Raw genomic sequence first — 23,580 nt, 5'->3', positions numbered from 1 at the left:
CCAGTTGATAAATCTTAGCAGAGAGACAAAAACTATAAGAACGAAATGAAAATGCTAGAAATTAAAAAAAAAAAAAAAAAAGAAATGAATAATTAGTTTGAGTATCTAGCAGATTTGACGTATCGGGAAAAGGATAAGTAATCTTGAAAAAAGATCAGTAGAGATCATATAAACTGAGGGGTACCTGGGTGGCTCAATCGGTTAAGTATCCAACTCTTGATTTCGTCTCATGGTCATGAGATCAAGCCCCCAAACAGGCTCCATGCTAAGCATGGAGCCTGCTTAACATTCTCTCTATCTCTTAAAAAAAAAAGGGGGGGGGGGGCGCCTGGGTGGCTCAGTCGGTTGGGCGTCCGACGTCAGCTCAGGTCATGATCTCACGGTCTGTGAGTTTGAGCCCCGCGTCAGGCTCTGGGCTGATGGCCCGGAGCCTGGGGCCTGCTTCCGGTTCTGTGTCTCCCTCTCTCTCTGCCCCTCCCCTGTTCATGCTCTGTCTCTCTCTGTCTCAAAAATAAATAAACGTTAAAAAAAATTAAAAAAAAAAAAAAAGAAGAAGAAGAAGAAGAAGAAGAAGAAGACTGAAAGAAATCATATAAACTGAAACACAAAAAGAAGATTTAAAGAGAGAGAGAGATCATTTGAATGCTGTGACATATCTAACAGGTTAATACATGATGTCTTATCATCCTGGAGGAGGGAAAACAAATAGGAGGTAATAATAAAGAGATAATGGCTGAGAAGAGAATGGTCTGAAACTGATGAACCATATCGATCCACAAGATCCAAACCTCAACAAACCCAAGCAAAGTAAACACTAGGAAGCCATACCTAAACTTACTGATGTTAATATGAAGAAAACCAAAGGAAGAGAGGAAAGTCTTAAAACCAGAGAAAAAAGTGCCCATTAAATATGGGGAGAAATGCTAAGGATTAGAAATAGCGAAGGACAAAACATAATAGAACAACATCTTTAGAGTGATGTCCCCCTACAAATCTACAGTCATCAAAATATTCTTCAAAAATGAACACGAAGATTTTCTAAACAGACAAAAGCTGAGATCATTTAACTCCATCAAAAAAGCATATAACAAATGCTAGAAGTTCTCCAAACTAAAGGAAAGTTTATCAGATGGAAGTCTAGGCCTGCAAGAAAATATATAAAAAAAATAAAGAACACCAGGGGCGCCTGAGTGGCTCAGTCGGTTGAGCGTCTGACTTCAGCTCAGGTCATGATCTCACGGTTCATGAGTTTGAGCCCTGCGTCAGGCTCGGTGCTGACAGCTCAGAACCTGGAGCCTGCTTCAAATTCTGTGTCTCCCTCTCTCTCTCTCCCCTTGCCTTCCCCTTCCTCAAAAATAAATAAAAACATTAAAAAATTTAAAAGAACACTAGAAAACTAAATATATAAGGAAATATAAGACATTTTTAAAATTATATTTCCACATATATATTTTCAATATAACTGTATAAAGCAAAGAATGATAAAGCTGTATGGAATTTATAACAAGTAGGAGTAACATACATGACCACCAGAGCACAAAAGGTAGGAGGGAAATGATACGAATTACAGTGTTGCATGCTTCTTACACTGTTCATGAAATAGTGTATCTGGAGCTAGCTAGAATGTATTACAATATAGATGCATAATATGATGTGTTTAGCAGCCGCTTAAAAGAAAATAAATTGTAGCTAAATACCAAGATGGCACTTTTCAAGTGAGATATGTCAAAACTTACATTAAATGTAAATGGACTAAGCACTCCAACGAAAGGGCAGGAATTGTCAGACTAGTCGTGCGCACGCGCGCGCACACACACACACACACACACACACACACACACACAGGCACAAACCAAGATCCAGCTATACGCTATTTACAGGAACACACTTTAAATACGCAGATTCAGACAGGACGTTTGCTTCCGAGTTGAAAAGCCAGCGAGGTGGCTGGTGGATTATGGTCCACGGACCCCCTGCACCACAACCCCATGAAAATGTACTGCATTCGAGGATGCCTGCTGGCCTCCAGGCTCAGTGAGACTATCTGCTGGGCTTGGGAAACCGTTATCTGCACATTTGTCAAGGTCTCAAGGTGGTCATGATACGGAGTAAAGAACTAATGTGGTGGGAAAGGTGGCCAGAGGCCAGAAGTGGCCCGTTTACAAAAGAGCAAGCCTGAGATCCTCCAGCAACACCCGCCCACCTCGTGCTGGCCAGCACAGGGCTGATGGGCCAGGTCTGCCCCAAGCCATAAGGACACAGCCATTCTGGTCTCCTCCTTCAAATCAACCCCTCCTTCTGAAAGTAGCCTTTGAAATAATGACATCACTGTTCCCATTTTCCAAATAAGGAGGCAGTGGCCCTAGAAGGCAAGGGATCAAAATCCCGAGAGGTCATCTAGTTAGTAAGTAGCGGCCATCAAGATTTTAATCCTTCTCTGCCACTCCAAAGCCACAAATAACAACAATGGAAATAAAATAACATCAACATCCAAAGATACATTTGAAGAAAACATAATACCTAGAAAATGTTTAGAATAAATGACTTGCAAGCATAAATTTAAGCTCACTAAAAGGAAAATAAACCAAGATCAGGCTGGGTTTTGTTATTGTTGTTGTTTGGCTTATAGTTTTTTTTTTAGAAACTGGGGTCATTTTTAAAGACAGGGAAGGGGAAAAGATCCAACATTTCATCATCCACCATGCACCATACCCACTACTCATAAAACAGTATCACTTTTAGCATCTCCAACACCAGGGAAAGATATTACCGTCAGCATTTTTAAGACAACAGAATTAGACAGAGAAGTTAAATTAAACAGACTGTAAGTGGCACAGCCAGGATTTGAACCTGAGTCTGTCTGGTTCTAAATCCTGGGTTTTTCTGCAATACCTCAGTGCTCTTGGAGATTTTCAAGACCAAAACAGAATCTCAATGCACTACCAAAGAGCAATCTGTCACCGCCTTCCCAAGACAATGTGAGGGTGACGAGCAGGGTTACCATTCTGCTTTGACATTGGGTCGTTTCTAAAAGATCATTTTTATTTAAAGGTTTGCTTCTTACTTAAATTTACTGAACAGGCAAAACATTCAGTTCACCCAGTTCAAACGTTACACACAGGGAAAAGTCTCACCTCGAGACTTGGCCTCCCATCTACCCAGTCCCAGCCCTCCCTACCCAACCACACAGTTTCTTTATTTTGTGCATAAGCCTTAAGAAGCTTTAAGGTAGACATAAATAAATACAAATACATTTTTGCCCTTTCTTACCTCAAAGGCAGCATTACTATGTCGTTCTAAAGCTTGCTTTTTCTACTTTGTTATATAATATCTTTCCAGGGAAGGAAGTCAAGGGCCTCCTTATACTGTTTTTGTAGCTGTGCAGCATTCTGTTGTTTGGATGTGCCCCCTGTTTATTTAAGTCTTACTCTATCCACAAACATTTCACTTATCTTCAATGAATAATACCACGTAGTCATCATTTCGGGACGTCAGCAAGTGCATCCGTAAGATCAGATCACTTCTTACAAGAGGCAAGCCAACAGCTTACGCCACCTGCAGCTGGGACCCTTTACAGCCCCAATGGCAAGGCATGAGAAAGGCTCTCTCCTCACGGCCTTACCAACAGACTCCGCTATCAAACCCGGGAATGTATACTCATCTGATAAGCAAATCGATGGTATCTTAGTACGCTTTCACTTTATTATTATTTTTTTTTATTATCAGTGATGTTAGACACCTTATCACATACCCAAGAGCTATTTGACCTGTTCTCTTTACCTACTTTTCAACTGGGCTTCCTGGAGCAGTTTATTTTTAATATGAGACAATCACTGATACAAGTAAGACAAACATTATAAAGCCAATTATCATTAGAACTCCAGGTGCTAGGGGCACCTGGGTGGCTCAGTCGGTTGGGCGTCCAACTTCAGCTCAGGTCATGATCTCACAGTTCCTGGGTTCAAGCACCGTGTCGGGCTCTGTGGTGACAGCTCAGAGCCTGGAGCCTGCTTCGGATTCTGTGTCTCCCTCTCTCTGTGTCCCTCCCCTGCTCATTCTTTGTCACTCTCTGTCTCTCAAAAATAAATAAACATTAAAAAAAAAAAATTAAAAAAAGAACTCCAGGTGCTCAATCAATATTTTCCTTCTTGGGTTTGGAAAAATACTACCTTCAAGAACCATTCTCTGGCTTTGATAGCTAACAAGTGCACTGAGAAAAATCAGGAATAATTTCCTAGAATGAATGGGTGAGTCAACTAGGATAGCAAACAAGCCAGGGAGGGAAGAGTGACCCCAAACCAGCTAAAATAGTGGATTTGTGGCACCATTTTTATACAGGGTTGTGATGCAAGCCCCAGCCTGCCTTTCCTCTGACACTCATCTAACCATTTCCTTCCTCCTCCGTCTCCTGTCTCTCCTCCCTCTCTCTCCCTCCCTCCCTCCCTCTCTCTCTCTCTCTCTCTCTGTCTCCCTCTCTGTGTCTCTATCTCTCTCTGTCTCTCTCTCCCTCTGCCCCTCTCCCCTACTCGCTCTCTAAAATAAAATTAAAAGTAAATAAATAAATAATTTTAAATAAAACTTTTTAAATGAAATAAAGTCACTTGTTATCACGTGTAAGGAGATCACCACTGGGTCACCTAGCCCCATCATTGAGAATATTTCTCTCAACAGAGTTGTGGGCTCACACAGCCCAACGGAGAGAGAGAAAACTGAACGAGGGGAGTCCAGCCCGTGATCGCATCGCCTTCCTGGGCAGCATGCTGGCTTACTTATTTGCAAGGAAGCAAAGAGTTGAGCAGCTAGAGGGAGGGAACGAGCCCATTCTGTTTGGAGGCCCCTGGCTCCGTGGCAGCCCCACCCCAGTCCAGGCGTCTTCCTGGGCAAGTGCTTAGGACTGACCGTGCCGGTTCCACCCCTGGGAATGCATTTTAATTACAGCTGCAAGAAGCACACGTAACACCCTGGCTGCCTATGAATTCTCAGTGGTCTGATGGGCTTCGTGCCATGTTTTACAGTCCTTTCGATATCACGCTGACCTGGAAATGCTTTCGGCATGAAGACGTCCATCGTGGAGTTACTTTTAACGGCAAAAACTGGAAACAACCAAACTGTCCAGTTACAAGGGGAATGGGTAATTAAACTGTGGCACTCATCCTTAAGCAGCCGTTAAAAGTAGTTTTACAGTAAGTATATTTTCATAAAATGGGAAAATGCCTATGAAGTGATAATTTAAAAAAGGCAATATTTATAATGTCCTAATCAGGCAGGCTCTCCAGCCCTGCCTTCGACTGGGAGGCTATTCTAACTCAAACGCAAAGTATTCTTAGCAAACCATCTGGCCACTCATTTAAGCTGCATTCTCTGATAGAGCTTCATCGGCGGCAAAGCTGATGTTTTAATCTCCACCCAAAAATGCTCATTTACAGTAAGACCTCAATTACGTCTAAAAAAATTAATATATCCAAAAATTCTACAAAGAAAGGGAACGAAAAGCACTTTCCAAATCTTATTTAGTGAACACATATTATTCTTAAAATAAATAAATAACAACATGCAATTTTAAAAGGCAATACAAGAGTTTGCCCTTATTACAGTGTTTCGTGACACAAATTATATATTGCAAATTATACATCTAGATCTAGAAAACCAAACTGGTTTCCTTTTGAAAGTCAACTGCAATAGATTAGTAGTGTCTGCACAAAGGCTTTGAGGCCCCATCGAGGACTGATAAAACAGAGGGGCCTGATTTCTTAGTAATGTTTGCCACTGGTAAGGCAGAGGGAGGGTGCGACCACACAGACTGTGTATTTTTGGATTTTGATAGAAATCTGCCAGGGAGCAGATGCGAAAGGAAGAAAACAGAGCAGGGCGGGGCGGGATACAGCAGGGGGAATAATGCCTCCGCAAAGATGTCCAAGTCCTGATGTCTGGAAGCTTGCATGACAAAGAGAAGTTAAGACCACAGGTAGGGCTGAGGCTGTTAATCATCTGACCTTAAGATATAGACCTTCTCCTGGGCCATCCACGTGGACCCACAGGTGAAAGGTCCTCACAGGTGAAAGGCGGAAGGGAGGCAGAAGAGAGTCAGAGCAGAGGTGGGATGCTGTGTTGCTGGCTTTCAAGATGGAGGGCTGAGGCCAGGAGCCGAGGAGTGCAGGTGGCCTCCAGAAGCCAGAAAAGGCACGGGGACGGATTTTCTCTGAGAGCCTCCCGGAAGAACGCGGCCCTGCCGTCACCTGGCCGTTCGGTGAGACCCGTGCTGGAATTCGGAACTGCACGATAATGCCCGGTAGTGTTTGGCTGCCAAGTTGGAGGTGTTGGTTAGAGCAATGACAGAAAACTATGATAGCGACCAAAGGGAAGGGTGATAACCTGTCAGCGTGAATAAGGGTGGCTGGCGGGAACCAGCTTCGTTTTGCTTTGTCAGTCCCAGTCTCGTGAGAAACACCAGAGAACCCAGCCCGGAGGAGGAGAGAGGCCAAGGTCTGAGCGGTTCTCGCTCCAGCGGGGGCAGGGCACCTGAAGCCCCAGGAAGCCCGGAGGAACCGGAGTTGACCCCAAGGCCAGCTTGGCCCCGTGACTCCCGAGGTCCCAGCAGCGCATGGTAGCTGTGTGACAGCCGGACACAGTTGAGAACGACATAGGAAGGGACACCTGAGCTCAAACGATCCTCAAGTCCACTTGCTCTGCACACAAGCCAAAGACGCTACAAAGCTGAGAAAGAAAGCAGTGAGGATTCCGGGGCAGAGAGACCGTCCAGCTGCACCTGCTTGGTGAGGGAAAAGGTTCCGCACTGAGAACCAAGGAACAAATGAAAAATCTGGTTCCAATCCTGGGAGAGTGAGGACGGTAAATAACCTTGCCTGGTCCAACTTTCTTGTCTCCAGAGCGAGGGCCACCCCAGAGATCTGTTCCCAGCACCCAAACTGCGCTGTCTACGACAGCCCAGGGTCCCCCAGAGAAACACATCTGCGGCTGTGAAGCCTGAGATAACACTCTTCACTTTAATCCTGTTCAAAATCCGCAGGACGCTCATGAACCTCCTGCCACCCCCACAAGTTGACGTGCCAGTCCTGCCTGTGAAACACAGGTCCACTGAGGCCACAGTAGAGTAGCTAGGCAGGCTACAGGTGCGGGGCCCTCACGGTTTCCTGTGTGCCCCCCCCCACCGAAGAGAATTACTGAGAAGACACGGTGGGAGAACCCCATGCCTTGGACTCAGAGGCCAAGTGCAAGTTCTGGCTCCTTCACTTCCTGGATGTTTAATGCACAAAAGCCCGTAACCCCCCTGAGCCACTGGGTTTCTTAACTAAATGAGGCAAGATCCTGAGAACTCCTCTCTCGCAGGACTGTTCTGAGCATCAGAAGAGTTTGCCAGTGAAAGGGAGGGGGAGGGGGCGGGTCCTCGTCCCCTCAGAGCAGTCACGACACAGGTAGGTCAGTATGACAACAGTGACTGACATCTGTAGGTATGGGCACGGCAGACAAGCCTGACAGGTGATCGCGTACCTTCTCTGGGGTTCTATCAAACAGGGATGATAGTGTCCTCTGTCGGGGAGGTGCGAGCTGATGCAGAGCGTAGGCATACAGTGGAGGCTCAGTAAACGCAGCCTGCCGGTGTGGCGGCCCACAGCCCCTCCCACGTGCTACATTCTCCGGGTTTCGGGGTGCACGGTCTCCACAAACATTTCAGGGCGCCCTGTTTTCCATCACCATGCGTACACGCAGGAGCGGCAGCGGTTTTCAGGTTGAGTTGCCAGTGCTGAGCAGAAGTCTCTATGGGACAAGTTCACCGGACCGCGGTTCTTGTGGCCGTAACTGCGGCACGAGCAGCGGCAAGGTGGAAATCAGCGGGTACGTTAAAGAGAGATCAGCTACAGCTATGAAACGAGCACGAGCGCCACGAGCTCCAGAGCCGCGGCGACCCGCCGGGCACCGCACGGACACCAAGTCTAGCTCTCCGGGGGGGGGCATCGTCACACCTGCTGTGCCGGGGACACACCGGAGGCCAGTCAGGACCTGAAGCAGCCCTCCTTACAGCTCACATCCTCTCCTCTAAAGTGCTTTGGGTCCCCACCGTGAGAGCAGGCCTCTTCCCCGGCCTTTGCAGCGTCACACGCGGTCCCTCCCTGGACCTGGTCTCCAAGGGGCACAGAAATGCCACACTTCTGGAAGGGGGGGGGGGGGGCACACCACGACACGAGTTCTGCCCCAGGCTCCATGTGTACGAGCTACGGGGGCCCGGGAGCGAGGGGAACCCCCAAAGAGTGACTTCTCCACTCTGCCACGCGACGTACTCGCAGCGTGAGCACAGGCCCCACGTGCCGAGTCCTCTCACCTTGAAGGAGGCGTGCTGTTCCATGTGCCGCAGCAGCTGGGGCTTCTGGGCTGCCGTGTAGTCACACACCGTGCACTTGAACTGCTTCCCTGGAAACAAGGGAGGACAAGGTGAACGAGTGCGTCAAGGGCCAGGCACGGAACCAGATGCGCGAGGATGCCCCTTGCTGTGTGGGTAGTCCAGAACCTCCGGGGGGACAGCCTGCACGAGCACAGACACGAGGCAGCACAGCACACTCTGTCCACACAAGTGGCAACACAAAGGGGCTGGCCGTGGAGGGAGAAAAACAGCCGGCCGTGCCTGGGGTGGGGAACCCCACAAGCAACGACATCTGAGCAGGCTCCTAAAGGGAGGGTAAGGTGTCTAAGGTGTGTCCGGCCGACTAGAGAAAAGAGGTGCACACGGCGAGCACAGAGGTGGGGGGACCCTGGGTGCCCAGGGCACCGGAATAGCTGGGTCTTCCTTCCAGGACCTAAAGCACAAGGTCTACGGTGGGGCAAGCGCTGGCCCCGGAGAGGCTGTGGGGCCGGAGCACCGAGGGCCTGTGGCACGTGACCGAGAGCGTCGCACCGTCCCCAAGAGCCAGGAGAATGCAGAGCCCCTGAGCAAGGCAGCAAGACGTGTGTCTGGAACCCCTACCTTGGTGGGGACATGAAAGGCAGGTCTGGGGGGATGCTAGAAAGAAACTGCACAGAAGCAGAAAACACTGCTCTTTGGGCGCTACGCAGGCATTCGTTACTGGGATGAACCAGCCCACAATTTATTTGTGAAGACAAATGAATGGATATACGGGCACACTACCTTTTTTTACCCCTGGTTAGCAGAAGTAAAAACAGTGGCACAGACGCACGACCCAATATAAACCTGACCTCCTTCTGGTAGCGGTCAGTTGCTCACCCAGCGGTTTCTAAGGGCACGAGCCCATCGGGGAGCCAGGAGCACAGCCACGCCACGCCACGTGGTAGCACAGAGCCACTGGCCCCTCCCAGGGGCCCAGTGCTTCTCTCCTTCTCAGACGAGCCGGGCGAGGGTTCCCTCCCCCTGCAGCCTGCAGCCTCCCGTCCGATGCTCTCTCAAACCAAGTGAAAATGACTCACGGCACCAGTCACCGGAAAGCCGTTCTCACCAAGGAAAACCCGAGATGCCCAGCCAGTGGCGGGTCTCAGCCCATCGGACTGGACTCTGCTAACAGGCCAGCACCCTCGGTGTCGGGAGGCATTCTCTCCCAACCACGCCTTTTACACACCCGCATTCCACAACAACGCTCTGGCCCACGCTCCACTCTTCTCCTGCTACAAGCGTCTCTGCGTATAACCTTCCCCTGTGGACTTCTGCAAACCTTTAATGCCAAAATCTGTACCTTCCACTCTGACTCTTCTTCATTCTTCTGCGTCTTCGACCCTTCCCCGATCTTGAGACCTGAGTATCCAACTGTCTGCCGGACTACTGCTTAGCTGACCCAAAGGTGCTAAATTGGACATATTCTCTTCCCCATCGACTGGGTCCCATCTCCAGCCCCCGTAGTTCCTCGCCGTCACCCCACCCCCACACCGATCACTAAGTCAGAGACCTGGTAGCCTTCCGCAACATCTCCGTGACCCCAGCTGCGCTCACCTCAGTTTTTCAGCCCTAATCTCACCTCCTAAATATTCCTATTTCTCGGTTGCGATACCTCCACACTGGTGGAGGCCCTCCTCATTTCTTCCCTGAACAAGGGAAAAGCCTCTAACCCGGTGTCCTTGCCTTCAGGCAACTCTCCCATCCGTCATCCACCCATCCATCTATCCATCAATTAACCGCTCGTCCCCCCACCTACCCAGCCTTCCTCCTCCTCCCTCCGTCCGTCATCCATCCAGATGATCTCGCAAATAAGCTCTCCCACAGCCCTTCCTGCATACCCACCAATGACTCCAACAGCCAGAACAAATTTGCAGTTTCAGACCGCGGCCCAGAAGACCCCACAGAACTGAACTAACTTCCCGGACCTGACCCTTCTCTCTGACTTCCACCCTGCATGTTAGGAAGTCTTTCTGTTCTGGCAATGTTCTGCCGAGCCTTTGCTAACGATTTCCGTGCCTGGGGTGCACTGCCTCTCGGCATCTGGCCATTCTCCACTGTAACTCACAACTCAAGTTGAACAACATCTCTGGCAACGGGGCTAGGAGTGAGCTCCCCGCCTCCTTCTCCCCCACCCCCTCTCCACATCCACATGCTCCTGTCCGTGCCCGACTCTGAGCATCACCACTGCCTGGCCACAAGCCTGGGCTGCCTTGGCTGCCCCCAGGGACCGTGTCTTCTCCATCCCGGCACCCCCAGGGCCTGAGTGCACGGCACACAGCAAACATATTCTGTGTGTTTTACTGAACTGAACTGGACAAGGAACAAAAAGGAAATTTTGTGTATCTTACGTGAGCAACACGGCAGAAACGGCAAAAGGAAACAATACTATAAACAGGTGAATATAATTACAACCTCATTCCAGGGGAACGCACCTCAAATTCTAGATTCTGCTAATGTTGCAAGTCTTCAGTGTGGGGAAAACCTTGCCACATGAAAGGCAGACAAGTCATAATCAGAGACCAATGGCTACCTGTTCTTAAATATAAATTCATCTTTTTTTCAAACACAGAGACGCCCATTTCTACACACCTTGGATAGAACCTCAGCCACACATCCTTCCATGCGGACGCGTGACTCACATAAATGCATCATTATTGTGCTCAGGCAGCCTGAGCAAAATGGTGCCGGGTTCCCCACTGCCACAGAAGCGGGAGGAAAGATGATACAGCCATTCTCCAAAGTGATAAATATTTTCACTCATTACCAATACGCTTGGCTCCAAGAGTAAAAGATTAAGTGCTAAAAAGATGCTCTGCAATGAATAAATGGAATAATCACCTCACTTGGGATCAAGAGTCAGCCTTTTATGGATATACTCCCAGGGCTCTGTGAGAGACAAGGAAGAAGGTGGCTCCTCAGGCCAGCCCTACAGAAGTCTCGGAGTCTGGGAAGCAGTTACGACGAGTGTTTCAGCAGTCCCTCACACCCCGATCCACAGGCCTGGGAGAGCACTTGACATAATCTTTTGCTGCCTAATTAAAATAATGCAGTGTAGGTCCATGACTAATCATAAAAGAGCAATGCTTTGAGACTATCTTGTTTTCGGTCAAGATACTCCTGAGAGCTGCAGAGAGAGTCGGCCGGAAAACGTAGTATTTACCCGAGGCTAGAGTGACCTCGAAGGGCCGGCGGTGAGACGGCTGTCTCGGGCTCACACCACAGCCCAGGAAAAGAAAAGACTGATGACACAGAAAGAAAGAGGTTGCTTGCGTAAGACGTTAATCCGTTCTTCCCACGAGTACTGGCAAGCTCTACCCACTGGGCTACTGTCCATCAGCAGCTGTGCTGGGACTTGATGTCTGTGATCTCAGCCGGGCACCCCAAAACCTGGGGAGGCAGGCAGTGCTAACCTCTCTCCGGGACGAAGAACTGGGATCGAGAATCTGAGCAACTTGCCGGGTTATCAGACCTATCCCCGGATTGTCCCAGAGAACGCCAGTGAGGCCAAAGTGATAGGACCAGAGTCGCTCTGGAACGGCCGTCCTGAGCGGCCGAGGTGGGGCAGGGCCTGCTGCCGGCCGCCTGCGTGGACCCTCAGACTCATCTCGTCGGGGCGGCTTTTCAGGCGTTTGCCACCCAGCGTCCGAGTCCATCCTGGGAGCAGACAGGAGTCATCTCCCAGCCCGGATTTGGATCCCAAGGACCCCATTTAGAGCCACATAACAATCTTTCAGCTAATGTGGGCAGGGCACAGATTCCCCAAAAGGAACAGAATTTGTAACAGCAATGGACACGTCTGCACCATAAAGGCCATGGCACAGGATGGTGGCCCGTTAGAAAGGGGTGCCCAAGAAGGGTCAGTGGAAGGCAAGAACATTCTTTCTGGCTCTGCCCAGCTCGCCCTGTGTGACCCTGGGCTCTTTCTTCTCTGCCACTCGGTGGCTTCATTAGAAGCATGGGGAGGTAACCCCTGCCCGCTCCGAGGACGGACTCAGGCACTGGGCTGCTATTTTCACATCTCGATCGTGCTACGCCGTATCTCGTTTATTCACGTGGCTTCATGACAGTGGAACCTTTCAGCTTCTGTCCGTTGTTCTTGTATCGTCCACTGCTGCATCCCAGTGGCTCATCGAACCTTCTCTGGCTGGTCTGGCTGGTCTGCCGGCCCCCTCGCCGGTTGTGGGTACTTTGAGGACAGGGACGGTGTGGCAGTGAGCACAGCCTGGCTGTAGGGCCAGCAGCGAGTTACAACAAAGCTCCAACAGGGTGTCAGCTCAGCCATGCTCCCTCTCTCCCCACAACAGACACCACGAAATGGAACGGAACGGAATGAAAACAGGCTTCTGTGAGGAAGTGACAGTCAAGCTAAGCCAGGAAGATGAGGCGGACCAAACCACATGAGGAGGAGGTGAAGTCAGTTCTGGGAAGAAGTCACCAAACACGCAGAGACCTCAGTCTCTACAAGATCCCTTGGTACCATTATAACAAAGTCCCCTTTCCTGCTTCAGCGACCTCGAGTGCAACCGGTAGAGTCCCAACAAACGTGGCTGTCGAATGAAATCAGTGAATGCAGGAATCTAAAATGCCAAGACTCCAGAAAGCAAACAGATGAAAACACGACGTGAGCAAACAATTCATCAAGAGAGGATTACTTCATTTCATTTATCAAAAGAAGGCCCACTAATATCAAACACCTACATCTAGCACCACGAACCAGCCAACGTTCTAAATGCTTCCTGCAGATCAGCTGAGTCCGTCCATTTAATCCTCCAATTTACCTGTTCAATTCTGGGTTACCAAATAATTGAAAATTACAGTAACATGGTAAGATCTGACACACATTAATCCAAGAAACGGACCATTTCCAACAACATGGGGAACTAGCCTGAGAGGGCTGAGCCAGAACACTGCCTTATTTCTGGCACAATGCTTTGAAAGCATTAAGTGGGCAGCGTGATGCAGCATTAAAACACCCGAGACACAACAGCCATCCCGTTCCCAGAAATGAGTCTTAAGGAATTAGGTCAAAAGAAGGAAAAGTTCACGTGCGAGAACGGGTTTCTTGCCACCTAAGTTCTAGTGGGGAGAAAACAGAAGATGCTGCCCCGTCCAAAAACAAGGGACTGGTTATGCCGCTCACGGATCACCCACCACCTTCCTGGGACATCACACACCCCCTCACTGTGCCATTCGTGGACTCTGCAGCCACAAACAATAATTACAATTATTAATTTTAAAGCCATAAGCACGGTGTTTATACTGTACCAACTACGTTCCATAAGAATGTGAGAAATGATCGGAAAAGAATTTTTAAAAGAGTCATTTATTTATGAGGGGACTGAATTCTGAGCACACGTGCAGGAAAGGGCTAGATCTTTGGGGCTGTTGTTTTCATGTCTGCTGTACAACGGAAGAGCCTTTCGGATGAATTAGCAGCCATCTCTGAAAGGCCATCAACTATGACACACGATTTCAGAAGACAGACCTTTCGACGCGGAACCTTTACGGCATCAGCGGTTCCAAACCTGAAGTGCTAGAGAGTTCGCTGTCTTTTAAAACATCACCCGGGCCCTGCTGGGCTGAAAAAGGCAGTGGCCTAATTTGGCGAATCATCCCAGGCCACTTCTCGTCTGCTGAGGCGGCATTTAACTTCTGTAAACAGTCAAAAGTCATTCTGAGCCAAGTCCTGTCAACGAGGAGGGCACAAGAAAGCGGAGTCCTACCACCTTCTGGAGAAACACTCGGGAGGAGGGCTGGCCCGGCTTCCTGACAAGAACAAATACCACAGCGGAAAGGGGGAAGCCGCAGGGGCCAAGTTACAGTCCACGGAATTTAGAATCTCGGCTACACAGCAGTTCCTTCCTATTTGACCCAGAGGCCCAGATGTTGAAGGTCGAAATCCCAACAACCCAGATGAACCTCACAAATAATGTGGAAGGGAAGAAGCCAGACACGAAAGCGCACGTATTAAATGAACTAGTTCACACAACGTTCAAGGACCGGCCAGATCCAGCACAGAGTTACAAGTGCGGCCGGTTGCTACTTGAGGACGAAGCAGGGGATGGCCGCGGGGGAGGGCAGAGGCCTTCTGAGGGACTGGCGACGTCCTGGGTCTTATCCTGGGATGTGGTCACTTGGCCGAGCCGCCTGCAATAGCCCCGTGTGCCGTACCCTTACAAAGCACGCGCTTTTGTGCACGGGTATCGTACCTTAGTTTTAAAAAGTTAAGGGGGGAGAAAAAAGCACCACAACAAGAACAAAATAGGGTACTTCCCCCAGGAGGGACTTGGGAACGGGCACCAGATGAGGTCAAGAAAGAGAGAAAAGATGTGTCGGGCGGCTCAAAGATGAAGTCTGAGGGCAGCAGGACCGTCTGTGGATGATGCTGGCGGCCGCTGCAGGGGGTAAGAAAAAAGACACCGTCAGCACGACTCACCCCTGTGACCTTCGGTTCGGCATCTTTGTGAGCGCCGGGCTGGCGGGAGGTTTCCTCTGCAGACCCCGCCCCGCAGCTCGCTCTGGAAGCACGACGTTTTACCACCGGCTCCCATTTCCCTCAGAAGGTGCGATCTGGTACCACCCCCCTTCAGAGATGGGAGAGTAGGGATACAAACGTCACCTGCACTGCTTCTGTTCAGCCCTCTGGGTTTCCGTTAGGAGTCTCCTAACACGAGCTCCTCAGCCGGCAAGCCACGGCCGACTGGCTGACGGAACACAGCTGACCACCGACCTGGGGGGCGCTGGCTGGGCCTGGTGACAGGACGTGGACAGAACTCAAGTGCCACCGGACAGTAAAGGAAAGCACAGGGTCTGGTGTCCGGTGATCCTGGGAACTGCCCTTTACTCAGGCCTTACCCAGCGTGTCATGTCAGGACAGAGGGGACAGGATTTAGCGGGAGGGAGGGGGAAGGAAGGAACAGAAATCCTTTCTCGCCTTGTGTTAGACCAAGCGAGATCCCCCCCGCCCCAAGGGATCCGGGAGTGCCCTCCGGCTGAAGTCCTTTCTGCTGTGGGGGAAAGATGAACGTGCAAGACAGAGGGCAGGACAGCCGGTGGAACGGCTGCCTGGCTGTGCACCCCGTGCTCAAGTAGGAGGCTCTCCCAAGCAGAGGGGAGCAGCGGTTACCCCGCACTTGCTGACAGCTGGGGCGGGGGGCTCACTCCAGGATGGATGTCGCCCCCGCCAGGTGACCAGCACCTAGAAAACACACTGGCGAGGGGGTGCCTGGGTGGCGCAGTCGGTGAAGCGGCCGACTTCAGCTCAGGTCACGATCTCGCGGTCCGTGAGTTCGAGCCCCGCGTCGGGCTCTGGGCTGACGGCTCAGAGCCTGGAGCCTGCTTCCGATTCTGGGTCTCCCTCTCTCTCTGCCCCTCCCCCGTTCATGCTCTGTCTCTCTCTGTCTCAAAAATAAATAAACGTTAAAAAAAGAAAACACACTGGTGAGGGTATGGGGGAAAGGGCATGCTGGTGTCCTGTTGGTGGGAATATAAATTGGTTCAACCACTATGGAAAACAACATGGAGGCTCCTCAAGAAATTAAAGATGGCTCTATTAAACCATCTACAATCTAGCAGCCAACGTACACACCCGGAAGAATGAGCAGGATTTCCAAGAGCTATCTGGGTCATCAGAGCATTATTCACAGCAGTCAAGGCACAGACAGGCCAAATGCGATCAACGGGTGAGTGGATAATAAAGATGGGGTACACACAAACAACAGGATATTATTCAGCCGCAAGAAAGGAGAATATCTTGCCACTTTCAACATGGACGGACCCTGAGGGCATTATGCTAAGTGAGCTAAGTCAGACGGACAAAGGCAAGCACCGTCTGCACTTCTATGAGGAATCTAAAGCTGTCAAACTTGAAAGAAAAAAAAAACAGAGTAAAATGGTGGTTAGCAGGGGAAGAGGGGGATAGAGACTGATGTTGCTGAAGGGTTCAAACCTGCAGTGAGGATTAAATAAGCCACAGCGAGCTAATGCACAAGAGGACGGATACAGAAACAATACTGTACTTAATGATGCAATGTGATAAACACTGCGACAATGGCAACACATCACAGCCATGTAGCAAACTCTCTGAACACCTTAATTTTACACAAGGCTGTGTGTTAAATACATCCAATAAAATAAGAATCCTAACAAAAAAACTAAGTGATGTGATCGACATTAACTGAACTACTGCGGTAATCGTTTCACAATATACACAACACGCCAAATCCGTGTTGTACGCCTTAAACCGATACAGTGTTACATGTCAGTTACGTCTCAGTAAGACTGGAAAAATACGCTTAAAAAAAAAAAAAAAGGAAAAGAATACAGGCACAGCACCTGTCAGCTTCCTTTGTCTCTTACTCCACCCTCGTCTGTTTGACGGGCTTCCCTGAGGATGGCTCCAGCTGCTTAGTCGCTTTAAATAGAGCTCTACAGAAAACCAGGGAGAGGTGGAGTGGGAGAAAAATCTAAACCATCGGGTGAAAATAAGACCATGCCCTCTGTCTCCTGGCATTTGGAGTCCATCGGCACACAAAGGAGACAAGCGATGGAAAATTCCTTCCGATTTAAGGCACTTTGCTTGAAATACCTGTTAAGTCACTGCTGCCTAATCAAATTTTATGTGGGCCCCTCAAACTTGAAGAGGCACTAAAATACTTAAATATGCACAAATCAGACTATTAGTAGTAATAATATCTAGAGGCATGAAGGTGAAAACACCTGATTATGACTGTTTATCCAGTCTTACTGCGAAAGGTGATATTTTGCATAAGTAAATTTATCAGAACACTGACTTTACCTTTTCCAACACTGATACTCTTTAAATATTAACTATTGCACCGTGCCATCCTAATGAGAGAGTATCTGAGAGAAGAGAAATGTGATCTTTCCTAAATGACAGAGATGGTGCAGATTAAGCATTACAAACAGCCGTCCCTATGCTGTGTCCAGAGTTACTGAGAATATGAGGACACTGACCGCCAGGGGAACAGGTATATCTACCCAACATTTAGAATGAGCTGACACACTTAATAGGAACCCAAGTAATCTTCCCATAGCCCACAGTGGGAGGTAATGCCCTCCCCCAAACATATCCGGGTCCCGATCCCCAGAGCCTATTACCTTCCATGGCAGAAGGGATTTTGCAGATGTGACCCAGTTAAGGATCTTGAGATCAATTATCCTATACCATTCAGGTGGGCTCAGTGAAATCGCAAGGGTCCCTATGGCAGACAGGCAGGAGGGTCAGGGTCACAGAGGAGCTATGACTGTGGAAGCAGAGGGACAGACAGATTGGCAGGGCTCTGCTGCTGCCCTTGAACATGAAGGCAGGGGCTCATGAGCCAAAGGATACCGACAGACTCTAGAAGCTGCAAAGTCTAAAGAAACAGATTCTCCCCTCCAGCCTCCAGAAAGAATGTAGCCCCTACTTGCTGACAACTTGATTTTAGATTTCTGAGCCCCACAACTGTCATGTAATAAATCTGTGTTGATTTAAGCCACTAAATTTGTGCTTGTTTGTCACTGTGGCCACAGGAAACTAACAGGGCTGTGAAGACCGGTTCACGGTCACACAGGCGGGAAGTCGTTCCAACCTGGGTCTGCCCTCCCGGAACCCACCATTGCACCCACTCTGCCTACTGCCTCTCCACACAGCCTGGCCCATGGGGGTGTGCTGCCTAATACAAGAAAAACTCCCTGGAGCGCCTGGGTGGCTCAGCCGGTTGAGCATCTGACTCTTGTTTTCGGCTCAGGTCATGGTCCCAGGGTCATGGGATTAAGCCCTGTGCTGGGCTCTATGCTGAGTATGGAACCTGCTTAAGATTCTCTCCCTCCCTCCCTCTCCCCCCACCCCGCCCCGCCACCTTCTGCCCCTTCCCCCCGTGTGTGCACACACACTCTCTCTCTAAAAGAAAAAAGAAAAAAAATTTTAAAAGGCAGCACAGCACACTCTGCAGCAGGTATTTCGCAGAGCACTGTCCCCACAGTCCCAGCATCGGCAGTAATCTAGGCAGTGGCAACTCAGAACAGAAACAGCTACCGCGACAAGAATACAGTTTAAAGAAGTCTCTGTACTTTTAAGACTGAACTTCAGGCAACTGCAGACTGAAGAGACGGATGGCTCTCTGTAATTAGCACATCAGTTCTGATACAAGGAGGGATGGGTCAGCGTTAGACATGGAAAGAAACGGAGGGCGGCACAGAGCCAGAGAAAAGAGCAGGAACGGGCAGGGTGCCACAACTGGGTTGAAGTTCCAGATACGTTGCCAGGGATTTGCAATTTGTGGCTTGAGAACCCTGTACCCTGGCGAGGTTTTAGGTAACCAAGCCTTATTCAACAGTTAAATCTGTGTATTAGTCTAAGCTAACTATTCAGTGAGCTGTCTGGTACATTTTATACTACGGGCTGTTACTCCTATGGTTTATAAAACGCTGAGAGAAAGTGTTTCGGATGCACCCAGCCAGGGCGCACATATAAAAAGGCACTGCAGTCGGTCCTCCCTCTGCGGCCCGTCACCCAGACACAGGCCGGTAAAGGCCACAGAAACCCACCGAGCCCATGCCCACCCCTGGCCCTTAACCTTTAACTCCAGGGTGAGCTGGCGAAAGGTAAGAGCAACGACGAGGATGCTGTGCAGGGACCAGTCGCACTGGAGCCTAGGACATGAACTTGGAGGGGTCAACCAGCCCGTTGCTCAGGCACCACTTTCCATTGGTTACCTTCCTGGTTCCAGAGTGTATGTTTTCAGAAGTAAAGAGACCCCGGATAAGCGGGGCTACTTTATCCTACGATGATTCCGCCTTTAGAGGAAAGACGAGAAAAAGCAAGTCCACACTTACATCTCCCAGAATATCTCCACGTGTAGCCATGGCATCTCTTATTATCAGCTGAAGGAGCGAGGGGAAAAATGCTACGTCCTCCACTCAGACCTAAGTTCCACACTCAACTCTCCACTTGTCTAATTACGACACATACAAGAGTGCTTGAAGCTCGGATAATTCCTCTTTGTAAGTTTTGCCAGAAAACTTCTTAACTCAAGTGCATGAGGGCAGGTCAGATGGGGCGGGGGAAGGGGGGGTACCCGAAGGAATTAGCACAGAGCTTCAAAGAGCTTTTCATTTCATGATTAGAGGATTCCTGTTTGATTACCTAACAGTAAGGCACTGCCCCATTTCACCTTCCCCATCTGCTAGGGAAGGCGGAATCCTGTAAGAGCCTCTAGACCGCACATGTGTAGGCCGCCTTCAAAGTCAAAAGGGAGGAAATACGCTACGGCATGATTTTTGCATTAACTTCTTTCATACCATTGGCCTGCACGCAAAGGGCTTAATAAGGCCCTTCACAGATCAGTGTCCCTCTTTGTACATACTGACCGGCAAACCTTTCTAACTGAGACCTGCACCCACCCTGACCTATCCCTTCTGAGGTACAGTAATGAGCCCCTCTGGGAAACAAGAATGAATAAACAGGGACACATCACTTTAAAGAAGCCAATAAATGTGAAAAATTGGCCTTGCAAGCAGGGAACAGGAGAGGGTAACTACTCAATTCCTTTTCACTGAAAGATACCCAAAAAGATTCATTTAATGGTGAGTTCCTCTACCGTGTTTTAAAACATCCAATTCACAAGCATTTGATTTAATAGAACTATCCAAGAGAGGACATGGGGGAAATAACGCACTGAGTGCTTCTGTATGCCAAGCACGGTATGCCAGGTACTTTACATTTTTTTCACTCATTCAACCAACAAACATTTGTTGAGCACCTACTATACACACACACACACACACACACGCCAGGCACTGGTTTAGGTGCCAGGGCTACAAAACAAAGCAGATGTAGAAGGTCAAAACTCCTGGGGCACCTGGGTGGCTCAGTTGGTTCGGCGTCCAACATCGGCTCAGGTCATAATCTCACGGTTCATGGGTTTGAGCCCCGCATCGGGCTCTGTGCTGACAGCTCGGAGCCTGGAGCCTGTTTCGGATTCTGTGTCTCCCTCTCTCTCTGCCCCTCCCCCACTCATGCTCTGTCTCCCTCTGTCTCAAAAATAAACATTAAAAAAAGTTTGTTTGTTTTTTTAAAAAAAAGGTCAAAAATCCCTGCTAGAGCAGCTTACAGTCCAACGGAAGACACAGCAAGTCAAGAATAAGGAAATTACAATGCACGTTAGAGACAGAGGACAGTAAGAGACACAGAAGAGGGGTACCTGGGTGGCTCAGCTGGTTGGGCGTCCGACTTCAGCTCAGGTCATGATCTCACAGCTTGTGGGTTTAAGCCCCACATCAGGCTCTGTGCTGACGGCTCGGAGCCTGGAGCCTGCTTTGGATTCTATGTCTCCCTCTCTCTCTGCCCTTCCCCAACTCACGCTCTGTCTCTCTCTGTCTCAAAAATAAATAAACATTAAAAAAAAAAAAAAAAGAAAAGAAACACATAAGAAACTACGAAGGAACTAGCAAGAGTTCAAGTGGCAGAGACAAACACATGTTCGTCACAGAAACGACACAGGACACCTGAGACAGAGAAGGCAAGAAGAGACACCTCAGGGCCAGGAGGGCTCTGAAGGATCTGGCGGGCTGCTGGGGTTTGACACACACCCAGAAACTGGGAAGCCTTCCACATAAACGGTTGGAAGCACGGGGAGACCGGGAGACGCCCCAGGAACAAGTGAGGAAATCTGTGGATTGAGCACTGTGAACTTCCAAGAGGGAGAAGTCAGTGCGAAGGTGGCCCCAGGAAAGGAGACTGAGAAGGAGCAGCGAGACAGCAGGTGAAGCCCAGGTAAGTGGGCGCTCCTTCTGTCATCTGATCCCCAAGGCCATCAGGCACGGGGGTATAATCATCCCCATTTTACTGCTGAGGAAACGGAGGCTCAGAGAAGTAATGTGACCCAGGCCACGCCAAGAGGCGGTGGGAGATAAGAGCGGCTTGGGCCTCCACAGCCCTGCGTACCCCACATAGCTTCTCTGTGAGACAAGCTATTGAATCGCCACCGACACAACAGAGTAGAAACCGAGTCATTCCAGGCAGGTCTTAAACGTCTGTTTCCAAATAAGGAGCTGGGGCGCCAGGGTGGCTCAGTCGGTTAAGCGTCCCACTTCAGCTCAGGTCATGATCTCATGGGGTTCATGGGTTCGAGCCCTGTGTCGGGCTCTGTGCTGACAACTCAGAGCCTGGAGCCTGTTTCGGACTCTGCGTCTCCTCTCTCTCTGCCCCTCCCCTGCTCATTCTTTCTCTCTCTCTCTCTCTCTCTCTCTCTCTCTCTCTCCGATATAAATAAACATTAAAAATAAATAAAGAGCTAATTCTAGGGTTACAGGCTGACAGCCTCATCAAAGCAGCCAAACCCCTGATCCCAGCACGTGTCATGTTGTCACATGGCTCCCAAGCGCATCCCTGGGGAAGGAGAGAGTGTCCTTCTTTGGTGGAGGGTAGGTTATTTTTCTTAATTTGACCAATCAGTTTCAAAGCTTATCCAAAAGGGTAATAACTGAGAAAACCTAAGAGATGTCCAGAAAAAAAGAAAAAGGAATAACATACGTGTGCATACAATGATTTATAAAAATAGCACCTTATAAAACCATACTCTAGACACAGATTATCCAAACAGACAAAAATCTCAGAACATGCCCAGCATCTTGAGAAATTCAAATTTCAAAACAAAATGAAAAGAACAGATTTCTCTGTAAATATGTTAATTGATAACTGTTAAAAAAAAAAAAAGATCCCTATCACACACCACACACCAAAATAAATTTCAAGAATATTACATTTAATAAACATTATAAACCCCCAAAATAAAACTTGAAGAAAATACAAAAGAATTTTCCCCTAATACGTGGAGGGTTTCTTTCAACACAGAGAAATCATGAAGAAAAAAATAAAGGAAAAGACGGATAAATTTACATATGCAAAGTTATTTTACTTCTGTACATAAAAAGCCGTGACAAACAAAATGTCAGTGCAAATGGTAAGCTGGAGGGAAATGTTTGCACCATTATGACAAACCACTGATATGCAAAGAGCTTTTAAAATTCATCAAGATGCGAGTGCCACGGAAAAAGTGGGTAGGAGATGGAACTAAACTTTTTTCAAAGCTTTTTTAAAATTTCAAAGAAAAAGAAGTGCCTATAGTTTGATCATAGGTACACAGCAGACTGTCCATGAAGCTGGGACATCTGGCCTGTGATCCAGCAATCCACACATCAAGCTGGCCTTCGAGACAACACGAGACTGGAAGCCCTCGGGAAGAAAAGACCAGCCCAGACTCAGACCGGGTGAAGCTACCCTGCCCCACGGAGCTCCAGATCTTCACCAGCCACCTGCCTCTGGCCTCACAGAGCACAGAGGCGGAGAGGGACCCAGGAAGTGTGACGGTCTCATGTCCTTGTCCTGACGCACCAAACTCAGGCCCAGGTGGGGCAGACAGCTGGTGCACTTCAGGAAGGCTGTCTTCCTGCTTTCACTAGACAGCACCTTTGCCTCTCCAAATTCCCTTTCCTGCTGAAGAGCTTGGGGAAGCAAGTGACGTGACACGTGTCATAAGCTGAGTATGCCACTGCCATGCCCGCCCTGACACGCTGCCCACTCCAGCGGTCCCCTCCGCATCTGACGGTGGTCGGTCCACAGCCCCTGATTAGACACGCCCCACCTCCCCAAAGCCTTTCAGGCCAGAACCCAGACCTCAGAGCCCTGCATGAGGCCACAGTGTCCCTCCCTGGCCCCAAGAGTGCACCCCCAGACCCTGACACCACAGCCCCGTGGACACCCCAGACCTCCCGGCACTGAGGACGGCCGCTCCTCATTAGTGACACTGTGTTATTAGGCATTTCAGTGACTTGGGTGCTTCCATGTCAAAAAATAACAGAGGCACAGAACTCATGAATAATTACATGACTTAATGCTTTCATTACTCAGGATAAGACTGCTTTACTGTCACTGCATTTTTAATTATTTTGCTTATGGATTTTCTTATTTATAGCACAGTGCTGAAGTCTGAATAGTTATGGCTCTGGCCTCCACTGAGCCTTGGGCAAGCCCTGGATCTTGAACTCTAACGAAGCCTCGCTGAGCATGTGGCCTCTCCACAATCCCCCGAGCTCACCCAGATACACACACACACCAGCATGGGTTCCCTGGAACATTCTACAATGAAGGTGTCACCTAATGGCCGTATCGCTCTCGA

The 23,580-nt window shown here is 49.2% G+C and overlaps 1 protein-coding gene across 10 annotated transcripts in view; it reads right to left on the bottom strand.

Annotated features, from left to right (window-relative positions):
* Positions 1–23,580, bottom strand: part of ZFAT (zinc finger and AT-hook domain containing) — a 282,959-nt gene that overhangs the window by 62,317 nt on the left and 197,062 nt on the right. For 8 of the 10 annotated variants that reach the window (XR_008292503.1, XM_053208115.1, XM_053208119.1 and 5 more), the window contains one exon: positions 8,339–8,427. Coding sequence is in view for 9 of the 10 variants with exons in the window: in XM_053208115.1 (XP_053064090.1) it covers positions 8,339–8,427 (89 nt within the window). In the remaining variant the exon portion in view is untranslated. Of the gene's footprint in view, positions 1–534; positions 7,819–8,338; positions 8,428–23,580 lie in introns of those variants that run through there. The other 2 variants (XM_053208117.1, XM_053208118.1) reach the window with 2 other exon arrangements.

Source organism: Acinonyx jubatus, chromosome F2 (assembly GCF_027475565.1).
Source record: "Acinonyx jubatus isolate Ajub_Pintada_27869175 chromosome F2, VMU_Ajub_asm_v1.0, whole genome shotgun sequence".
Lineage (NCBI taxonomy): Eukaryota > Metazoa > Chordata > Mammalia > Carnivora > Felidae > Acinonyx > Acinonyx jubatus.
This window is presented reverse-complemented; position numbering and strand designations above follow the sequence as displayed.